The sequence below is a fragment of the Cololabis saira genome, chromosome 16, assembly GCF_033807715.1.
Source record: "Cololabis saira isolate AMF1-May2022 chromosome 16, fColSai1.1, whole genome shotgun sequence".
NCBI lineage: Eukaryota > Metazoa > Chordata > Actinopteri > Beloniformes > Belonidae > Cololabis > Cololabis saira.
Window position 1 is genome coordinate 30,277,685 of NC_084602.1, and position 22,221 is coordinate 30,299,905.

Here is a 22,221-nt window from a genome sequence, read left to right on the forward strand (position 1 = left end):
TATTCAGTGTTTTTAGTTCCAGTTCAATCACGATATATACTTCATGATCCTGGTTATGTTGCTGTTGTTTGTTTTATTTATTTTAATATTTCCAACACGTGTTTGGAAACTGTAGAAAAGATAAACATCTACATTGTCCATTCTTTGGAATCAGTAAGAAACAACAGGTCTTCATCTGATGAGGAATAAGGGGCGTGGCTCTGCTCAACTTACAATACTTTTTATCTACATACTCTCTTTCTTTCAAAAGATTAAGTTTAAGAAGTTAAACTTGTTTTGGAAAAACTTTCTGGCAAAGTGCTGGTTTGATTCTGACTTTTAAAGACGTTTCTAGAGATTTGCACGCAAGACGATCTTGCCTTAAAATGCTGTAATTTACCAAAACTGCTCCTGTTTGATAAATGATCACACCTTTGTGTAAATTCTGTCTACTGATACTGTGCCTGGAAATCTTTCAGTGTCCCAGCCAAGATATCTTAAATCTTTTTTTCTTCTTCCTTGTTTAATGAAGGCACAATTAAAAGAATGAGAAATGAAATACATTGTTAAAACGTTTTTATACCCATATTGTGTTTTCCCTGATAGGAGCAACGTTTCCATGGCAGCCACCTGGCTGTCTGAGAAGTCCTTGCAGGCTTTAAGTTCTTCCAAGATCACAGGATCCGAGTTTTCTATGTAAGATCCATCCAGAGTGCAAGACATGCTTCCAAGGACCTCCACATTGTCTTTGCTGAGGCTTGAGCCATTTATGCCCTAAACAATTTAAAATGAAGCATGTTAACCCACTGTACTAGAGGTGTACACTGAATTCTCACAAATTCTTATGAATGCAATTTTTTCTTAATTTTAACGGCACTCACCAAGCAGGTCCTAGCTTCACTGAACAGTTTTGCTCTCTTGCCCAAAACACTGGAGAGCAGAGTGAAGTCTGCAGCACCCAGTGCAGACAAGTATGACCTACAGTTGTTTTTCTGGATATCTTCGCTGCTGTAATAAATTAATTAAAAAGTAAAGGTATCAACAAATGTTCTCTTCTTCAAATCAGACACACAATCTATGAAATCAGCACAGAAGAACATTTGGGAATGGGCTTACTTGAAGTACAGTAGCATGTCTGGGGGATAATCTGTGAAGTTCTGGGAGAGTTCTCCATTGAGCAGGTTGTACATGCAAGTCAGCTGAAAGCAGTAGCAGCACCAATTTATTATCATACAAGTCGGCAGCTCATATCAGTGAAATACACTAAAATGTATGGTTTGGGGTGATGGTCTGAAAGCCCAAACTTTATAATTGATAATATCCTTAAATGAGAAGATTTTACCTGCGGTTCCTTCAGTGCCACCTTAGCTCTGCCTCTCCTGTTCCTGGAGGAACGGATCAATCGCCGAATCCTCTTCTTGGACATACTCTGGGCTGCCGTGCAAGTGAAGCCTTGCAACACAGACGGGGAAAGCCTGCAAGGCGGAGAATTGAAACCACAAAAAGAATGAGTAGAGCCTCAATGACTTCCTTTTATGGAAGTTCAATAATAGTTAGAATGCTTGGTCACTTACTCCTCGATGTCAAAATCTACGCCAGCCAGATTCCCGAAAAATATGGAAGACTGAAAGAATAATAGGAAATAAAAGTGAAACATACATATTTTAGAAAATATTTCTAATCTGTTATTTCAATGGAAGAACCATGACGTCAGTGTGTCAGCATCAGTAACACCACGACCAAGAACTGACCTGATCACTTGTCCACGTCTTTTTGTTTAAGGTGCTGAAGTCGACATCCGTCTCAGAAAATGTCAACAGTGATGGTGGGATCTCAGTTGCCAAGGCATCGGGGACATTCTGCACCACTTTGGCTGGACTTGTGTCCACAGAAATGATCTGATTAAGCGTAAAGGCATTTCAATGTTACTTATCGACTTCCGTGGAGACAATAGAATAGAATACTTTATTGTCACTATGCATGGGTACAGTGAGATTAAAAGCAGCATCACCTTTCCAGTGCAAGACAGTGCAAACAGATACAAGAAATATAAAATATAAAAAGGATAAGGTGCATTTTTAAATAGTCAAATCAAGACCTGAGATCCTATCTACAGATAATTACACATATTTACACATGTGGTGGAATATTGCACAGATAGACCGGGAAAAAGTATTGCACGGTAAAAACAGTAATTGCACACGAAGGCATTCAAATTTTGTTCAGGGCGATTATGGCTTTAGGAAAAAAGCTGTTTTTCAGTCTGTTGGTTTTGGACCTGGAAGGCTGGAATCATATTATTTAGTACACCTGAAGCTTTACACTCCAACATGTCTTGAGAGAATAACAGTAATCCAATGAAACTAGTTTCTGTGATCTTGATCTCTGTTTTTTGAATGATATCACTGACTCACAAGGGTTTTTGCAGTGTCTTAAATAATTCACCTGTACATGAATGGATCGCTGTGTTAGGATTACAGCTGGGTTTCATGATGATAAGTTCACTTTATACCTTTTCGACCAACGTCTGCTGGAGAACTGGTGGTGAGTTCAGCATGTTGGAAATGAAGTTGGTGTTGTTGCTCGCCTTGAGCAGTTCAGAAGCTGAGATTTTCTCTATTGACGCTGAGGGAACTCCAGCAACAAGCGACCCAAGGGACTGCAGGGATGCTGCACTTTCCACCTGTCAATCACATTTGCATCCTTTAAGGTTATGGTCTCTGACCTCGAAGCTACTTATGGATCACTTTATATTACAATAACAGTAGCTACTGAAATAGATAGAAAGGAAAACATGTGCATCAAAACATCAAGTATGTGACGTTATTGGAACTTGAGTGGCTCACTCATACCTGGAAACCGGAGGAGGTCAGGCTTTGGATGATGGTTCTTGCCTGGTCTTGGCCCCAGCTCACTGAGCCCAGGGTGGACAAAGAGGAAATCAGCACAGTCGAGGGCACAGAAGTGATCTGGCTGATGGTCAGGGTCGAAGAAGCATCGCCGAGGTTTACAAACGTCTGCTGTGTGAGTGTCTGGATATTTGATGCCAGAATGACAGTCACCTGTAGAACACAAAAGAGATGTCTTTACATTCAATGTATTGAGGAAACCACCATTAACAGTTCAAAAAATAAATCCTTTGTAACTGATATCTTATTCTAAGAGACAGTTATTAGATGTTAGTTTTTGGTTGTTTTTTATATTTTAAGAATTTCACTTGAAATGAACTCTCTGATAACAAGTTCATGTAATAAGTGACATACTATCAGAACATTGGTGCTATAAATAAAACACTATTAAATGGGGAAAAAAAACCTTAAAGCTGGTACCTCTGGGTCTTGTGTCCCATTACATAGTTCTTTCAGTTTCCCCAAGACAGTTATGGCATCAGCTTCATTCAGAGAAGAATATGCTGAACTTGGTATGCTGGAAGAGCACATGAGCGAGTCTGGGAGCCTGGATTTGAAAAAAAAAGAAGACATATTAGTTAACATAGAGCATTTTAACAGACAGGGTAACATTGATTATTTTACCAAATATCACAATGACATTATCGTCAAACTGGTACATGAGAACGAGTACAACTGCTACACTCACTTGCTCAAGTTGAAGACGGGGTTGGAGTCAAAAAGCAGTGAAATGTAGTAGTTGGTTACGTTTTCTGGGAGGGATGTGCTGCTGATGAGCTGTAGATTGGCTGTGTTCTCCAAGAACCCTTTCGTCTTTAAAAACATACAAACAAGCAGGTCAGGCATGACAATTTTTCTTACTTTGAAAGAACTAAATATTAGGTGAAACTTGGATTTGAGTCGCTCACTAAAACGTCACAGGAAAACATCTGCAGAGGGGCCAATTTGTGAATTTTCTATGGCTTATTGACGGATATAAAAAATAAAATAAAAATGGTGCATTTCTGAACAAAACAATGACAAGATTTCCCCTCAAAAGAAAAAGCATACGTTCAAGCAAGTGCTGCAAAATTGCGGCTGTTAAAAAACACATATCTAACGGCTTACATGTGCATTTTAGAAACACACGTGAAGCAGTTACAAACCTCAGAGACGGGGACAAAGGCGGTGAGATCATCCAGAGTGAGGAAAGTCACAAAGTTGCCGATGTAATTGACAAACCAGGCGGTGGAATTGAGGTCTGTGTCATTGGGATTGTAGCATTTCACTTTGGAGCCTGTTCAAAAACCAGAAATTTAGGAATTTTTAACAAAAGATTCCAGTGAACATTTGCTCATTTCATTTGACACATGATGGAGTAAATATGTGCAAATGAATTTCAACACTGGGACTTAAATCTTTACCTTTTTTTTAATTTTTGTCATGAAATTAATTAAAAGCAGTTCTATAGATTCTAAACAAATACATTATACATCTCTTCTGCATAATTTATCTGCTCAAAAATATTACCAGCACTTAAGTAGCTCCTGATGGTGGTGTACACATCCTCTCGTCCAATCTCAGAGTTGTTGTATGTGAAGCCATTTCCCATATAAAACACCCTGTCAACAGTTAAGCGGTGCAGATTGAGTAGGAATCCATCTAGAGAACTTTGATACTCTGTGTAAGAAACACTTACAGTTTCTGGAAGGCGGGACATGTGGCATTCTGCACGCTGGGGAAGCTGATGAGCGTCTTGTTGAGGAAACTCAGGTAGTTCTTCAAACGCAGCTCAAACCAAGCGTTCACCTCGGCTCCTTTTTCGCTGCCCAGGGCCAAATGCCAAACGCAAGGGAGGATCAGCTTCTTCATACGATCAGGAACATCCTCCTATAGGTGGCATATTCATGTCATTACACATTCAAAGACACAATGAAGTAAGCCCACATTGCAGCCAACATGTAGACACGGCTGAACGACACACGTACGGTTTCTAGGAAGGCAGCGGTGTTGTTGTAGTTGCTGAAGATGGTGCATATGTCAAAAGAGGATATGTTATCAGTCATGTTTGACTGTCTCAGGAACTCGCCCAGCTCTGAAGTGCTGATGGTGTTTAAGAGCTGAACAAAAAAAAAAGTCTTTTATTTTTATATTGTTACTCAACAAGCACAATATAAGCAGACGTTTTAACTTAAACTTTAATTGTGATAATCCTTGCTTTTAGTGATTTTCCTTTTTTTTTTTTTTTTTTACAAATTCAGATTGTTTTTCACCTCTGACTTGCGGGTCGATGGCAGAAGAGATAAGAATGTGGACACTTCTGGAAAGCCGAAGCTGAGGAAATTGTTTTTCAGATAGATGTAGAAGCTTCCACCACTCCAACACTTCAGCAGAGGTGGACCTGTTTTACAGGACAATATGTATTATTTTGGCTTCAAAATGATAATAGACTTTTACTTTAGCAGGTGCTAACACAATAATATTTGTTTTGCCAACATTTGGAATACTCTTATTTATTTCTTTTTTTTTCTTTTGGATGCTCATTTGCAACACAAACCTTGAAGGAAGAGGAGGATGTTTTTGTAGATCTCTTTTTGGGTGTTGCTGCTTAGTGTCATGTGTAGTGTGTCAAGCAGTGTAATCCTAATTGTAATAAAGGAAATTAGATGATTAAAAGACAGACAATTTTATTTAAACCAAAATCCAACAACATATTACGCTATTTAAGGATCACAGATTATATTTCCCCAGTATACTGCAAAATCTAGATTTGTATCAAGTTCTTACATCTCTTGTGTGCTGTTACAACTCCTGTTTGTCCCGATGTGGAATAAGGGGGTCACCAGGCCTGAAGTGAGGTTGACCAGCAACGGCCTCAGTCGCACCTTGAGCCACTGAATGAACTCTTCGTCGCTAATGTCTGATGTGGAGAGACCTCCTCTGTTAAAAACTGCTTGGAGAAAGGCAGATTTCACTTCTTCAGAGTAGTTGGCTGACTGGGCCTGTTGAGAAATGATCCTAATGTTAGTAACAGGTGGACATTTAAAATGAACTGGCGCATTTGAACCAACAAGCAAGGTTCTATTTCCATGGTTTACCATTTATACATTATTTTTAATTTGATTACAGAAATAAATGATAAATAAAGCTGCTTTTTTATCCAGAAATGCCCTCTTGTTATAAAGGTCTCCAAATAGGTGGCTCACTTGCAGAGTTGTCAAGTAACAAAGTACAAATACTTTGTTACCTTACTTAAGTAGAAATTTTGGTTATCTATACTTCACTGGAGTAATTATTTTTCAGACGACTTTTTACTTTTACTCCTTACATTTTCATGCAATTATCTGTACTTTTTACTCCTTACATTTTAAAAACAGCCTCGTTACACTATTTCATTTCGGCCTTTAAAAAAAAAACTATCCAGTTAAATTGCGCCATCCGGATAGAGTGAATTTGGTTGTGGTTGTGGCACAGATGTTCTGGTCCAGTTTTGTTCTTACATCCGTTGCCCTCAGATTCCTGCAACTAAACTTGGATTTACATTCCAATATTCTTAGGATAAAAGATAACATGTCTCTGAAGTTTGACTTTTTGCACCATTACAATACATAGGCAACTATTCATCATATCTTCTGCTCTCTGAAACACATGTTAATGCTCAATAGTACACATATATGCTTCTTTAATATATTTGCATTATACTAAGATGCATTCATTTTCAATGGCTTTTGTCCTTAATGGCTTTTTTCCCCCTTACATTACTTTTACTTTTATACTTTAAGTAGTTTTGAAACCAGTACTTATATACTTTTACTTGAGTAAAAAACTTGAGTTGATACTTCAACTTCTACAGGAGTATTTTTAAACTCTAGTATCTATACTTCTACCTGAGTAATGAATGTGAATACTTTTGACACCTCTGCTCATTTGTCCCTGTTGACAAGGGTGTGTACTTGAATGTTACAAGTCAGGAACAGTAAAGGAAGCTGTAGCAGTTGTCCTGACGCCACCCAGTGGCACCTGAGCAACTGTGTTTGTAAAACTGAGTTCATGATTTGAAATTTTTTTTCTCTTTCTTTCTTCTCTTTAAATAAGAAGTGTAGCCTTATTCTCCTTTCTGTGTATTTTTAACTAAGAAAAGTAAACGTATTGTTATTATTGTTGTTGCACGTTCACAATTATTGGCTCATGAACTGAGCGCGTGGAGACGCTACAGTGCAGTAGGTCTTCTCATAGGCCAGCCAACCTGTCAATCACACGAAAGGCCCTCCTACTGTACCTCGGAGCTGATTAGGGGCCCATTTCACAAAGGAGCTTCAACAAACTCCAAGTTAGGAAACTAACTCGGAGTCTACAAACTATACGTTAAAAAACTAGAAATTTAGGAGCAGCTGATTTGACCACGTAAATACGAATGACGGCTGCTTGACCGCAGTTGAGTTTCTCTGAGTTCAGGTTTAACATAGGCCTACAGTTTCATCAGACGGACCCTGGACCCCTCGTCTCATCCATGCTTTCCTCCGGGTGAGTAGGCTACAAAAATCATCAAAATGAGCCTCATTTCCGTCTTAAAAAGTAAAAATTGAGCCCACGTAGTCTTTAGTGAATTTGTTCCTGGTCATTTTTGTCTTTTTGACCTTATCCACAGTCTGACTAAAATACAAAAAAAATAAAAAAATGGATAAAATAACCGGATTCAGTGTTTTAAATTCCTACAGCAGAACGCCACCTGTTCGTTAAATAACATTAACTGCATTTTTATAAACCCATGTTTACTCGTTCTACAAAAGCGTTTTTTACAGTAGGTTTTAACTCAGAATAACATTTAATGTGTGTGTGGTTATCACAAGAACCCTTCCCTCAGTTTTACACTCCAACACGTGTAGTATTTGCAATCAATGTTCAGTGTAAAAGCAAACTTTTTTTTTCCTTTCTTTTTTTTTTTTTAATTCCCTCAAATTAAGATTCTCCTGTTTTACGAATGTTACAGGTTAATTTACTTCCAAAGTGTGATAGACTGAAAGGCCACTATAACGAGTGAAAACCTCAGGTATAACATAACCTGGTATAATCTGTCTGTCCACTTTTCTGCTGCCATTTAAGTTGTCTTTGTTTTTAGGCATGCCATTTATTTATTGTTGGTGTTGATGAAATGTACTGTCAGTGAAGACGAATCTCCCTACGTGACCAATAAAATAAATCTAATAAAAAATAAAAAGAATCTTAAAATCTAAACAAGCAGTTAGATATTAGGTGAGTAAATCAGTAAGTAATTACAGTATATCCAGGAATATTACAGAGACAAAAATGGGTGCTATGTTACCTCAATGGCAGGTGAGACCACGTCAAAGAAAGCACCGAAGTCAGGAGGGCTGATGGCTGTCATGATTTTTGTTACATCTTCTGCCCCCTTTAGCTGTGAGGGGATTCCTGCCAGCTGGCTCAGCTGACTGAGGGTGAGAAGATCTGCAACCTCCACCTAGAAGTGACAAGTGGCCAGCAACAATAAAGTAAGTATCAACACAAAAACATCAACTTTATAGTGTCATTCAGCTCCAGACTTATATATAAGGGGGGCACATGGTTGGTACTCAAGGGCCGGTGTCCTGCATGTTTTAGATGTCTCCCTGCTTCAACACACCCAGCTAGACATTAACAGGCCTGTGCAGACCATAATGACATGCTGTTGATGACTTAATTGGAATCAGATGTGTTAAAACAGGGTAACCTGTAAAACATGCAGTAGACTGGCCCTTGAGTACCAACTATGTGCATCCCTGCTTAATGTCATAAATAGCATGACATTATGAACCAAAATAAAATTAGGAGCACCTGATGATCCATTGCAAATAAGAAATAATTAATATAAAATATAATTTAAAAAACTGAACATACTTCCACAGCACACTACTGAAACTTCCTAAGCACATATTAACCTCAAAAGAAAACTGGCGTATACGTGTGACCATCACACATTTTGTTTATGTGATAATTTAACCAACGATATCTGACAAATTCCAAGATTTCTGAGGCGGCCTCATCACCATGACCCAGAACTAACAGGAAAATAATATTAACTTGAGACAAAACAAGAATGATTCAGTCCAAAAAATACTGGTAGGTCTACTCAAGTATTCTATCAAATGTTTTAGCCATAAATGCCAACATGACCTAAAGTGTAATATTACCTTAAAGGGAAAGTTCGGTTTTTTACAACCTGGACCTTATTTCTGGCATTTTTTATGGTTGTATACTCACCCAGAGGTGTTTGGTGTCATTTGGAGTACTTCGGAAGATATTAGGAGTTTTTTGCGAGCCTCTTCTCCATATAACGGTAGCGCATAGGGCACTCGCGACACAGACGATGCAGCGTCTAACACATGATTGCCGCGAAACTCTTCATTTCTTTTATGAATCACTCGATCTGCTTCCAGGACCTGTTGTAACATTGTGGCGCTGTCTTTGTATTAAACAAATCCGTTTGTAAACAAGACCTCTGAACTCATGACGTCATCTCTGTGTGCGCGTCCCAGACACAGCTCCGTGTACAGCTGGAGTTCGCTACTGTTAGTTTACTGTTAGTTATTTGAAACATGTCTGAATATTTGTCAAATTCTGAGGTTGTGGACGACGACTTTGAATATGATGGACGTCCTTACCGTTTTGAGCCAGAGTATACGGCTGAAGAGCTCACTGAACGGAGGACAGAGTGCGCGCACTCGCGATGACGTCATAAGTTCAGAGGTCTTGTTTACAAACGGATTTGTTTAATACACAGACAGCGCCACAATGTTACAACAGGTCCTGGAAGCAGATCTAGTGATTCATAAAAGAAATGAAGAGTTTCGCGGCAATCATGTGTTATTTAGACGCTGGATCGTCTGTGTCCCGCGAGTGCCCTATGCGCTACCGTTATATGGAGAACAGGCTCGCAAAAAACTCCTAATATCTTCCGAAGGACTCCAAATGACACCAAACACCTCTGGGTGAGTATACAACCATAAAAAATGCCAGAAATAAGGTCCAGGTTGTAAAAAACTGAACTTTCCCTTTAATAAACAACTTTATGCCACATACAAATAGAAGGAAGGACTTATTCACCTTTGGACCAGTGACCAAAGCACAGGCGTCATTCAGAACAAAATCTCAATGAGTTATTTTGCCAAAGACATTTAGCAAAAAATATTTTTTTCACCTTGATTACAAGTTTTTTTCTTTTATTATTCAAAGCCAAAATTAAAATTTGATTAATTGTGCAACCCAAACATTGTAGCTGCATGACATTTGTGTTATCCGGAATTGTGGAGACTGGTACTAAAAGGCAGTTGAAATGTCATTTCTGGCGGTTTTTGGGCAGGTCAAAAATTCTTCATAAATTCAACCTAAATTCGATCTGGTCTGCTCTGCACCTGGGAGTAAAGGCTGATTTATGGTTCCGCGTTACACCAACGCAGAGCCTACGCCGTAGGGTCTGCGTCGATTTAACACGGAACCATAATTCAGGCTTAATCCGGTCGTTCTGTAGCTTCTGTGCTGATTTCTCAGGCGGCCGCTTCGACATGTTTGTTTTGTTCATGAGGGCAGCGGGGGCGGGAGGGGCAGAGAAGCGCGCAGTGTCCCCAGCTTTTAGTGACCCCTCTTGGAGCATTTTCTCGAAAGAAAAGTTACGCTTTGTTAATGCTACCGCTACTCTTCAACACCATATTCATTGTTTGATAGTTTAACACCACGTGCATGAGTGAATTAAATGAGGTGACTACTGGGATTAAAGTTCACCGGCCGAAAATGTAATAATGAAAAAAACAATCTTTAGACATACAATCGATTTTTAGGAATTAATATGAGAATCGATTTAGAATCGGAAAATCTATTTTTTTCCACACAGGCCTGGTGTTGACATTCTGAAGTGTTGATAGAAAAGCATTTCATTCACATGGAGTTCTTGGACAACACGGTGGAATTCCCCATCCTGCTGTCGGAACACCGGCTTCACCTGGTGGATTCTGCACTGTTTTTTCCATAGATATAACAGCGCAGCAGTAATGATCCTCGAATACTTGCCTCAAAATCTGAACTGGATAGCTGCATTTTATTGCTCTTACCAATGAACATGGCTAAATTTTACCTTGCTCTGCCTTCACCCTAACATCCCATTGACTTCGGTTGCTGAACCATCATCATCAAATCGATGCAGCTAATGAAAGTAAGTTGTCTTTTGATCCTGTATTATTACTGTAGTTAGCTTGGGCAGCAGGAAAGTCAAAAGTATTTGGTTTCTTTTAGTGATTTCAAATCTACAATGCTTAGTTTGGTTGAAAGATATCCGCTTTCAGTTAGTACTTTCAGCAGACATGCTTGCAGTGTTGTAGTCTAGATACTTCTGATACTTTTCCATAATTTTGAGTTATCTGCAGATTTTTTTTTTTCAATTTTCATTTAGTTTGATGGAAAGCATTTTGTGATATGAAAGATTAAGAATGCATATATAGCGCAGCTAGTGGTTTATTGTCTTGTACCTTTGCATTTTTCTACGTTGCAACTATTTATATCTCTTGGTACATTAAAAAAAAAGAGGATAAGTAACAAACAAGCAACAAGATCATATGAGGAATAAATTCATTACTTACTCCACTGAAATTCTTTTTCAAGAACAGAAAATCCGGGTAAGAGGCTTGGAAACTGAACAGACCAAAGTTGTTTTTAAGCCAGCTTCTGTCATCATTTCCAGATTCAAAACATGACACGCCTTGGGAACAAAAAACAGAAAAAAAACATGTCTTGAAACTGAATATAACCGTGATTTATTCAATTCAAACCGACTACTTCTGGTAATGCATGTCACACTGTTTTTGTACAAGTTACCTGAACCGGACTGTCCTCTGAGATATTCTAATGCAAACGTGGATACTTGCTGGGTCTGATTTGCAGAGAGTTTTGGGAAAACGTTGTTGAAACCCGTGACTCTGAGAAGACAAGAATGTATATTTCATTCACCAAAATTTATTCTAAGATGGTCTAGAACACATCAGTGCATGTGATCAAATAAAACAGACACTTCACTCACATCTCTCGATAGGACTTGCAGGTGATATTTTTGGGAATCATTTTAAAGATGTGAGAGTCAACACTTGGAAGGAAAGGAATCAGATAAACCTGGAACCATGACTTGAATCCCTCAGCTTTTAGCAGAGATAGTTCTGGACCAAGTGCCAATAGTGTCAGATTTAGGATGGTGTAACTCAGGGTAGGGTTAACAGCAGTCAGGTTTTGCTAAAAAGAAATAGGCAGTTAACAGAGGAACATTTTGTGGTTTAATATATTCATTGTAACTCTCAGAAAAAAAATACTTACCACTGCAGCATCGTCAACAAATGTCTCAAAGAAAGTTTCAAGGCTTTCTAAAGATGATGAAGCAGTAAGTTTTGAGAACACCAGTATGACAAGAGTTTCATTGGATAAGTTGTTTGGTTCAAGGAGGAATTTAGCTTTTTCTTCTGAAGAAATTGAGTCTAATATGGTGACCTGAAACAATTGTAAAAAAAAAGAAACAAAAGAGGAGTAAAAATATGTCCACTTATTTCAGTTAAACATCAATAAACATTTTAAATATAATCATGCAGAATCTAAGAAATACCTGAGAAAGGTTGAAGATTTTGAGATCAGTGTAGGATACGTATTGAGCAAATGGGCCCAGGTTTGTTTCAAGCCATTCGGCATCAGTCTGCATTCCCTGCCTGCAATCTAAGATATATTCAAAGGGATGTTAGAACAGTCCCAAATTGATAAGTAGCTTTTTTCATTGATGAAACATTTGAAAATCTATGTTTCTTCACATTGGTATTCAAGCAGATTTTTAGCGTCAAATTGAATGACATGGACAAGTGACCACACTCTGACTGCGTCAGTCCTACCTGGCTTGTTGATGACACTGGCAGATGTTGTCAGGTAGTCCAGAAGAGCGTCTGTGATTCCTTGTTGTCTATGTAAGGGTATGTCAGGGAAAACACGGGCCAGGCCGCTCACACTGCAAAAATTGGAAAAAAATAGTTTTGTAACACAGTCCTTTGAAAGTACTTTGTACTTTGATGCATTGGCGTCTTAGTTGTTGTCAAAATGCAACTCACACAACATGGTAGGTTGTGCAGTTTACACTTGAGGTGGCAATCATGAGCATCTGTGGAGTGAAACTTGCAAGGATGGAGGCCAGTTTGACATTGAACCAAACGTAAAAGTCCCGTTGTTTGAAAGTTGGGAAACGGGTACTGATGATGAGGAAGGTTCTGTTCATGATAACATCTCTCACAACAGGTTGGAATTGTGGGATCTGTCAAAACATGACATGTAAGGTTTCAAATTGTTGATGTTGTGTGTAGAGCATAATATGAAGTTTGAAATTCTTGAACTGAAGGGTATGTATTAAAGTAGTTGGGTAAGAATGATTGATTGATTGATTACAAAGAATGATGTGTTTTAAGACTGTAATTATCCTCATTGCTGCAGTTGAAAGTGTAGCTTACCTGTCCGTTTACTGGCAGCTGTGTGAGGAATTCATCCACATTTTCCAGAGCGTCGCCATCCTCAAGTCGCTCAAAGACTTGATCGATTAGTTCCGTGTCATTGGAGGACCCAGAGCTCAGCAGTAACTGTGCCACCTGAGAGGGAGTGAGCTCTGACAAGGATAGATTCTACAAAATAGAAAGAAATACAAAGTCAGCCATAACTCATTCCAAAATGGCAGGGCAAAAGATGATAGTTTGAAACAAAACGCCCATTGCAGTGCAGTAGGCACTCACAGCGGAAACGTTTGGATAGAGTGCTTCCAAATCCTGTAGAGATGCAAAGGCAGAGAAGATGCCAAGGTTCTTTTGTAGCCATTCTTGACTTCCATTGACAGATGAGATGCAGCCTGGATCTGAGTAAGATAAAAAAGGACAGACATTGGATGGGTGCTCATATTGCAGCGGCTATGAAGACATGAGCAAACTGAGCCTGAGATCCTGCTTTTACCTGATGAATCATTTCTTGAGAGGAATGGTCTTATGAAATTAGTGAAGACTGTTTGCTGTCTGTTGCTGTCCATGAATGGCCTTTGATTGCTGAATTCCTTGATGCTAAAATTTGAGGAGAGACTTTAAGCATCTGAACATCGGGAGTGGGTGCTGCAAAACAGTTGAGAGTGGAGTAGTATATCATATATATACTTACACAATCTGGTACGTGAGGCAGCTGAAGTTTTTGGTGCTAAGACAGGATAGGAAGTTTGTGGATGGAGAGGATAGGAAGGGTTGGATCGTTTTCTGGAACCAATTGCTGATGAAATCCTCATTCTGTAGTTGTGCCTGGCTGAAGTTGGCAAGTTTCACCTCTCCCAGAGCCTCGAGAGCATTTGACAAAGCTGGGCTGCTGTTGTTGGGGGCCTGGGATTTGGGAGGACAATGGTTAGATGTATAAATTCACACAGAAAAATAATCAGTATAATGTTTGGCCTATGATTGGATTTACCGTGGTGGTGAATGTTTCAAGGGCCCGGTCCAGAGCAGGAGAAGTCTTTTGGAAGAAAAGCTTCCAGATCTCAACTGGGTATGTTGTTTGGCTTTCCAGTGAGCATTTCAGCAATGTGGCCAACTTATTTTGTGGGAGATGTGTGGCCTTTAGTGTGAGGGATTTACAGGAAATATAGGTTATTTGTCAGAAATTAAAAACACTTGTCTGTTAATTATAATTTAACAAAAGTGTAATATGCTTTTTTGAATTAACATTTGCTTCCATCAGTCTTACCAAGGAACAGGCATGTTGAGTGATGGTGAAATTGCACAAGACTGAAGATGAATTGTCAATTGGCAGTGCTTGCTGGAGTTGTGATCTGAGCAAAACGATAAGAAACACATTGTGGCCTTAGTTACACTGTGCTAGAGAATGTACAAACTCACCACCAGGTAAAAGAGCAAGCCACCCACCTATTCACAGCAGCACAGATGAGGTCCTCTGTAGAATGGGGAAAACAAGTTAATACATATTAGTGTATGAGATGCTGGTACTTCAAAATGAAGTTGGTACATTAATGTGGTAACAAGTAATTTTCAGCAGACTTACCATCAACAGGTGTCTCTTTGCACTACAGACAAATGAGGCAATACATATATATTAGTCTTTTAGAAATAACTCGATGAAATGTAGTATCTTTTCATAACTTCTATTTCAAAGTTTTTTCCCCATGTTTTTCTCTTTTAAATTGTCAGCAATTATTGTTTAATTCACTGAAAATACCCCCCAAAATTGAACTTACCACAAAGGAATCTGGTACTGAGCAACCTGTTAGAGAGGAAAATGTGCATGTTGTTATTAATACGTTGTTGTCACATGGGTGACATTTGGCTTTGCTAAAAGATAATGGTACAAAAACAGTCTTTCTACTTACGTGGGAATCTATTCTTTAGGAATCTGATGCTTGATCTCACACCCATTGAAAGATTCAGTGGCAAGAATTCCAAACTTTCCTTAAGACCAGTTAGGCTGAAGAAAAGACAAGTCATTATTGTGACTTTTCTTGAATTACAGTCTGGCAAATTGAAAAGACAGATTATATCATTCTTGTGCTGAGAAATGTGTCTTACATAGCTGTGTAGGATTCACAACTGATGCTCCTGGGGATCACCCGCAGGTTGTCTGGATGCAGGCTTGGTATCACAGGAACCAAATAGATCTGGAACCACAGCTGAAACTCTTCAGGCCCAAAGTCCCCAAATTTAGGCGCAAGGGCAGTAAGCGTCAGGTTTAAGATGGTGTCTTGTACAGCTGGATTTGTGATGAAAGTAATGTTTTTCTGAAAGCAGAAGAATTCATTTTATAGTTCAGCAGGAAATTTTTAATATCTGTGAAATCATTTGAAAAGTATTGCAACATTGATGGTACACCTTTGTAATATTATATATAACAATGGCCAGAGTTTTGGCGAAAATGTCAGGATTCAGTCAAGTATATGAAATACATTATTTGACTTCAGTCATGGCTGCTGAAAAAACCTTTTGAGTCCAGGCTATGCTATGCATGTCCATGTTGTCAAACATTCTTTTGTTTTGTTGTTTGACTAACATAAAAAAACAAACAAACATAAAAGTTAGACAGAAGCATTCACCTGCTTGATGTTTTCTGTAAAAGCCTGGAAAAACTGATTGAGTGTCCTGTTATTGCCGGACTGGGTAAGGTTTGTTAGCACCACTCTTACGAGAGTGGCATTTTCCAATGCACCGCTGTCTGGATCCAGTATGAGTTCAGCCTTCTGTTGTGGTGTAAGGACACCCACAACTGTCTCCTGTTGATGCAAAGCAAAATCACGATTGAACGACTTTTCTCATCAACATGGCAGAAAGACCCAGGTGTACAACTTCCATGTTGTTGATGTGGTGCTCCCTATTTCCTGGAGGATTGGTAGTGAAAGTACTGGCTTACCTGGGAAAGGTTGAAGATTTTGAGATCAGTGTAGGATACGTATTGAGCAAATGGGCCCAGGTTTGTTCCAAGCCATTCGGCATCAGTCTGCATTCCCTGCCTGCAATCTAAGATATATTCAAAGGGATGTTAGAACAGTCCCAAATTGATAAGTAGCTTTTTTCATTGATGAAACATTTGAAAATCTATGTTTCTTCGCATTGGTATTCAAGCAGATTTTTAGCGTCAAATTGAATGACATGGACAAGTGACCACACTCTGACTGCGTCAGTCCTACCTGGCTTGTTGATGACACTGACAGATGTTGTCAGGTAGTCCAGAAGAGCGTCTGTGATTCCTTGTTGTCTATGTAAGGGTATGTCAGGGAAAACACGGGCCAGGCCGCTCACACTGAAAAAATTGGAAAAAAAATAGTTTTGTAACACAGTCCTTTGAAAGTACTTTGTACTTTGATGCATTGGCGTCTTAGTTGTTGTCAAAATGCAACTCACACAACATGGTAGGTTGTGCAGTTTACACTTGAGGTGGCAATCGTGAGCATCTGTGGAGTGAAACTTGCAAGGATGGAGGCCAGTTTGACATTGAACCAAACGTAAAAGTCCCGTTGTTTGAAAGTTGGGAAACGGGTACTGATGATGAGGAAGGTTCTGTTCATGATAACATCTCTCACAACAGGTTGGAATTGTGGGATCTGTCAAAACATGACATGTAAGGTTTCAAATTGTTGATGTTGTGTGTAGAGCATAATATGAAGTTTGAAATTCTTGAACTGAAGGGTATGTATTAAAGTAGTTGGGTAAGAATGATTGATTGATTGATTACAAAGAATGATGTGTTTTAAGACTGGAATTATCCTCATTGCTGCAGTTGAAAGTGTAGCTTACCTGTCCGTTTACTGGCAGCTGTGTGAGGAATTCATCCACATTTTCCAGAGCGTCGCCATCCTCAAGTCGCTCAAAGACTTGATCGATTAGTTCCGTGTCATTGGAGGACCCAGAGCTCAGCAGTAACTGTGCCACCTGAGAGGGAGTGAGCTCTGACAAGGATAGATTCTACAAAATAGAAAGAAATACAAAGTCAGCCATAACTCATTCCAAAATGGCAGGGCAAAAGATGATAGTTTGAAACAAAACGCCCATTTCAGTGCAGTAGGCACTCACAGCGGAAACGTTTGGATAGAGTGCTTCCAAATCCTGTAGAGATGCAAAGGCAGAGAAGATGCCAAGGTTCTTTTGTAGCCATTCTTGACTTCCATTGACAGATGAGATGCAGCCTGGATCTGAGTAAGATAAAAAAGGACAGACATTGGATGGGTGCTAATATTGCAGCGGCTATGAAGACATGAGCAAACTGAGCCTGAGATCCTGCTTTTACCTGATGAATCATTTCTTGAGAGGAATGGTCTTATGAAATTAGTGAAGACTGTTTGCTGTCTGTTGCTGTCCATGAATGGCCTTTGATTGCTGAATTCCTTGATGCTAAAATTTGAGGAGAGACTTTAAGCATCTGAACATCGGGAGTGGGTGCTGCAAAACAGTTGAGAGTGGAGTAGTATATCATATATATACTTACACAATCTGGTACGTGAGGCAGCTGAAGTTTTTGGTGCTAAGACAGGATAGGAAGTTTGTGGATGGAGAGGATAGGAAGGGTTGGATCGTTTTCTGGAACCAATTGCTGATGAAATCCTCATTCTGTAGTTGTGCCTGGCTGAAGTTGGCAAGTTTCACCTCTCCCAGAGCCTCGAGAGCATTTGACAAAGCTGGGCTGCTGTTGTTGGGGGCCTGGGATTTGGGAGGACAATGGTTAGATGTATAAATTCACACAGAAAAATAATCAGTATAATGTTTGGCCTATGATTGGATTTACCGTGGTGGTGAATGTTTCAAGGGCCCGGTCCAGAGCAGGAGAAGTCTTTTGGAAGAAAAGCTTCCAGATCTCAACTGGGTATGTTGTTTGGCTTTCCAGTGAGCATTTCAGCAATGTGGCCAACTTATTTTGTGTGAGATGTGTGGCCTTTAGTGTGAGGGATTTACAGGAAATATAGGTTATTTGTCAGAAATTAAAAACACTTGTCTGTTAATTATAATTTAACAAAAGTGTAATATGCTTTTTTGAATTAACATTTGCTTCCATCAGTCTTACCAAGGAGCAGGCATGTTGAGTGATGGTGAAATTGCACAAGACTGAAGATGAATTGTCAATTGCCAGTGCTTGCTGGAGTTGTGATCTGAGCAAAACGATAAGAAACACATTGTGGCCTTAGTTACACTGTGCTAGAGAATGTGCAAACTCACCACCAGGTAAAAGAGCAAGCCACCCACCTATTCACAGCAGCACAGATGAGGTCCTCTGTAGAATGGGGAAAAAAAGTTAATACATATTAGTGTATGAGATGCTGGTACTTCAAAATGAAGTTGGTACATTAATGTGGTAACAAGTAATTTTCAGCAGACTTACCATCGACAGGTGTCTCTTTGCACTACAGACAAATGAGGCAATACATATATATTAGTCTTTTAGAAATAACTCGATGAAATGTAGTATCTTTTCATAACTTCTATTTCAAAGTTTTTTCCCCATGTTTTTCTCTTTTAAATTGTCAGCAATTATTGTTTAATTCACTGAAAATACCCCCCAAAATTGAACTTACCACGAAGGAATCTGGTACTGAGCAACCTGTTAGAGAGGAAAATGTGCATGTTGTTATTAATACGTTGTTGTCACATGGGTGACATTTGGCTTTGCTAAAAGATAATGGTACAAAAACAGTCTTTCTACTTACGTGGGAATCTATTCTTTAGGAATCTGATGCTTGATCTCACACCCATTGAAAGATTCAGTGGCAAGAATTCCAAACTTTCGTTAAGACCAGTTAGGCTGAAGAAAAGACAAGTCATTATTGTGACTTTTCTTGAAATACAGTCTGGCAAATTGAAAAGACAGATTATATCATTCTTGTGCTGAGAAATGTGTCTTACATAGCTGTGTAGGATTCACAACTGATGCTCCTGGGGATCACCCGCAGGTTGTCTGGATGCAGGCTTGGTATCACAGGAACCAAATAGATCTGGAACCACAGCTGAAACTCTTCAGGCCCAAAGTCCCCAAATTTAGGCGCAAGGGCAGTAAGCGTCAGGTTTAAGATGGTGTCTTGTACAGCTGGATTTGTGATGAAAGTAATGTTTTTCTGAAAGCAGAAGAATTCATTTTATAGTTCAGCAGGACATTTTTAATATCTGTGAAATCATTTGAAAAGTATTGCAACATTGATGGTACACCTTTGTAATATTATATATAACAATGGCCAGAGTTTTGGCGAAAATGCCAGGATTCAGTCAAGTATATGAAATACATTATTTGACTTCAGTCATGGCTGCTGAAAAAACCTTTTGAGTCCAGGCTATGCTATGCATGTCCATGTTGTCAAACATTCTTTTGTTTTGTTGTTTGACTAACAGAAAAAAACAAACAAACATAAAAGTTAGACAGAAGCATTCACCTGCTTGATGTTTTCTGTAAAAGCCTGGAAAAACTGATTGAGTGTCCTGTTATTGCCGGACTGGGTAAGGTTTGTTAGCACCACTCTTACTAGAGTGGCATTTTCCAATGCACCGCTGTCTGGATCCAGTATGAGTTCAGCCTTCTGTTGTGGTGTAAGGACACCCACACATGTCTCCTGTTGATGCAAAGCAAAATCACGATTGAACGACTTTTCTCATCAACATGGCAGAAAGACCCAGGTGTACAACTTCCATGTTGTTGATGTGGTGCTCCCTATTTCCTGGAGGATTGGTAGTGAAAGTACTGGCTTACCTGGGAAAGGTTGAAGATTTTGAGATCAGTGTAGGATACGTATTGAGCAAATGGGCCCAGGTTTGTTTCAAGCCATTCGGCATCAGTCTGCATTCCCTGCCTGCAATCTAAGATATATTCAAAGGGATGTTAGAACAGTCCCAAATTGATAAGTAGCTTTTTTCATTGATGAAACATTTGAAAATCTATGTTTCTTCGCATTGGTATTCAAGCAGATTTTTAGCGTCAAATTGAATGACATGGACAAGTGACCACACTCTGACTGCGTCAGTCCTACCTGGCTTGTTGATGACACTGACAGATGTTGTCAGGTAGTCCAGAAGAGCGTCTGTGATTCCTTGTTGTCTATGTAAGGGTATGTCAGGGAAAACACGGGCCAGGCCGCTCACACTGAAAAAATTGGAAAAAAAATAGTTTTGTAACACAGTCCTTTGAAAGTACTTTGTACTTTGATGCATTGGCGTCTTAGTTGTTGTCAAAATGCAACTCACACAACATGGTAGGTTGTGCAGTTTACACTTGAGGTGGCAATCGTGAGCATCTGTGGAGTGAAACTTGCAAGGATGGAGGCCAGTTTGACATTGAACCAAACGTAAAAGTCCCGTTGTTTGAAAGTTGGGAAACGGGTACTGATGATGAGGAAGGTTCTGTTCATGATAACATCTCTCACAACAGGTTGGAATTGTGGGATCTGTCAAAACATGACATGTAAGGTTTCAAATTGTTGATGTTGTGTGTAGAGCATAATATGAAGTTTGAAATTCTTGAACTGAAGGGTATGTATTAAAGTAGTTGGGTAAGAATGATTGATTGATTGATTGATTACAAAGAATGATGTGTTTTAAGACTGGAATTATCCTCATTGCTGCAGTTGAAAGTGTAGCTTACCTGTCCGTTTACTGGCAGCTGTGTGAGGAATTCATCCACATTTTCCAGAGCGTCGCCATCCTCAAGTCGCTCAAAGACTTGATCGATTAGTTCCGTGTCATTGGAGGACCCAGAGCTCAGCAGTAACTGTGCCACCTGAGAGGGAGTGAGCTCTGACAAGGATAGATTCTACAAAATAGAAAGAAATACAAAGTCAGCCATAACTCATTCCAAAATGGCAGGGCAAAAGATGATAGTTTGAAACAAAACGCCCATTGCAGTGCAGTAGGCACTCACAGCGGAAACGTTTGGATAGAGTGCTTCCAAATCCTGTAGAGATGCAAAGGCAGAGAAGATGCCAAGGTTCTTTTGTAGCCATTCTTGACTTCCATTGACAGATGAGATGCAGCCTGGATCTGAGTAAGATAAAAAAGGACAGACATTGGATGGGTGCTCATATTGCAGCGGCTATGAAGACATGAGCAAACTGAGCCTGAGATCCTGCTTTTACCTGATGAATCATTTCTTGAGAGGAATGGTCTTATGAAATTAGTGAAGACTGTTTGCTGTCTGTTGCTGTCCATGAATGGCCTTTGATTGCTGAATTCCTTGATGCTAAAATTTGAGGAGAGACTTTAAGCATCTGAACATCGGGAGTGGGTGCTGCAAAACAGTTGAGAGTGGAGTAGTATATCATATATATACTTACACAATCTGGTACGTGAGGCAGCTGAAGTTTTTGGTGCTAAGACAGGATAGGAAGTTTGTGGATGGAGAGGATAGGAAGGGTTGGATCGTTTTCTGGAACCAATTGCTGATGAAATCCTCATTCTGTAGTTGTGCCTGGCTGAAGTTGGCAAGTTTCACCTCTCCCAGAGCCTCGAGAGCATTTGACAAAGCTGGGCTGCTGTTGTTGGGGGCCTGGGATTTGGGAGGACAATGGTTAGATGTATAAATTCACACAGAAAAATAATCAGTATAATGTTTGGCCTATGATTGGATTTACCGTGGTGGTGAATGTTTCAAGGGCCCGGTCCAGAGCAGGAGAAGTCTTTTGGAAGAAAAGCTTCCAGATCTCAACTGGGTATGTTGTTTGGCTTTCCAGTGAGCATTTCAGCAATGTGGCCAACTTATTTTGTGTGAGATGTGTGGCCTTTAGTGTGAGGGATTTACAGGAAATATAGGTTATTTGTCAGAAATTAAAAACACTTGTCTGTTAATT

At 39.4% G+C, this 22,221-nt stretch overlaps 1 protein-coding gene across 1 annotated transcript in view; it reads right to left on the reverse strand.

The window, feature by feature from the left end:
- LOC133462171 (uncharacterized) overlaps positions 1–22,221 on the reverse strand; it is a 34,401-nt gene that overhangs the window by 4,883 nt on the left and 7,297 nt on the right. The window contains exons 30-89 of the mRNA XM_061743312.1: positions 22,006–22,152; positions 21,709–21,920; positions 21,511–21,614; positions 21,297–21,415; positions 21,021–21,188; positions 20,624–20,823; positions 20,410–20,522; positions 20,133–20,239; positions 19,819–19,995; positions 19,298–19,506; positions 19,102–19,196; positions 18,970–18,995; positions 18,777–18,798; positions 18,641–18,668; positions 18,462–18,546; positions 18,186–18,332; positions 17,889–18,100; positions 17,691–17,794; positions 17,477–17,595; positions 17,201–17,368; positions 16,808–17,007; positions 16,594–16,706; positions 16,317–16,423; positions 16,003–16,179; positions 15,482–15,690; positions 15,286–15,380; positions 15,154–15,179; positions 14,961–14,982; positions 14,825–14,852; positions 14,646–14,730; positions 14,370–14,516; positions 14,073–14,284; positions 13,875–13,978; positions 13,661–13,779; positions 13,385–13,552; positions 12,992–13,191; positions 12,779–12,891; positions 12,502–12,608; positions 12,219–12,389; positions 11,932–12,137; positions 11,730–11,830; positions 11,495–11,613; positions 8,191–8,346; positions 5,655–5,869; positions 5,425–5,510; positions 5,141–5,268; positions 4,856–4,987; positions 4,567–4,757; positions 4,398–4,489; positions 4,034–4,164; positions 3,577–3,701; positions 3,309–3,435; positions 2,832–3,041; positions 2,492–2,662; positions 1,731–1,877; positions 1,554–1,603; positions 1,322–1,454; positions 1,096–1,178; positions 861–987; positions 563–753 (exon numbers count right to left, since the gene is read on the reverse strand). Of these exons, the coding sequence (XP_061599296.1) occupies positions 563–753; positions 861–987; positions 1,096–1,178; positions 1,322–1,454; positions 1,554–1,603; positions 1,731–1,877; positions 2,492–2,662; positions 2,832–3,041; positions 3,309–3,435; positions 3,577–3,701; positions 4,034–4,164; positions 4,398–4,489; positions 4,567–4,757; positions 4,856–4,987; positions 5,141–5,268; positions 5,425–5,510; positions 5,655–5,869; positions 8,191–8,346; positions 11,495–11,613; positions 11,730–11,830; positions 11,932–12,137; positions 12,219–12,389; positions 12,502–12,608; positions 12,779–12,891; positions 12,992–13,191; positions 13,385–13,552; positions 13,661–13,779; positions 13,875–13,978; positions 14,073–14,284; positions 14,370–14,516; positions 14,646–14,730; positions 14,825–14,852; positions 14,961–14,982; positions 15,154–15,179; positions 15,286–15,380; positions 15,482–15,690; positions 16,003–16,179; positions 16,317–16,423; positions 16,594–16,706; positions 16,808–17,007; positions 17,201–17,368; positions 17,477–17,595; positions 17,691–17,794; positions 17,889–18,100; positions 18,186–18,332; positions 18,462–18,546; positions 18,641–18,668; positions 18,777–18,798; positions 18,970–18,995; positions 19,102–19,196; positions 19,298–19,506; positions 19,819–19,995; positions 20,133–20,239; positions 20,410–20,522; positions 20,624–20,823; positions 21,021–21,188; positions 21,297–21,415; positions 21,511–21,614; positions 21,709–21,920; positions 22,006–22,152 (7,886 nt within the window). The remainder of the gene's footprint in view (positions 1–562; positions 754–860; positions 988–1,095; positions 1,179–1,321; positions 1,455–1,553; positions 1,604–1,730; positions 1,878–2,491; positions 2,663–2,831; positions 3,042–3,308; positions 3,436–3,576; positions 3,702–4,033; positions 4,165–4,397; positions 4,490–4,566; positions 4,758–4,855; positions 4,988–5,140; positions 5,269–5,424; positions 5,511–5,654; positions 5,870–8,190; positions 8,347–11,494; positions 11,614–11,729; positions 11,831–11,931; positions 12,138–12,218; positions 12,390–12,501; positions 12,609–12,778; positions 12,892–12,991; positions 13,192–13,384; positions 13,553–13,660; positions 13,780–13,874; positions 13,979–14,072; positions 14,285–14,369; positions 14,517–14,645; positions 14,731–14,824; positions 14,853–14,960; positions 14,983–15,153; positions 15,180–15,285; positions 15,381–15,481; positions 15,691–16,002; positions 16,180–16,316; positions 16,424–16,593; positions 16,707–16,807; positions 17,008–17,200; positions 17,369–17,476; positions 17,596–17,690; positions 17,795–17,888; positions 18,101–18,185; positions 18,333–18,461; positions 18,547–18,640; positions 18,669–18,776; positions 18,799–18,969; positions 18,996–19,101; positions 19,197–19,297; positions 19,507–19,818; positions 19,996–20,132; positions 20,240–20,409; positions 20,523–20,623; positions 20,824–21,020; positions 21,189–21,296; positions 21,416–21,510; positions 21,615–21,708; positions 21,921–22,005; positions 22,153–22,221) is intronic.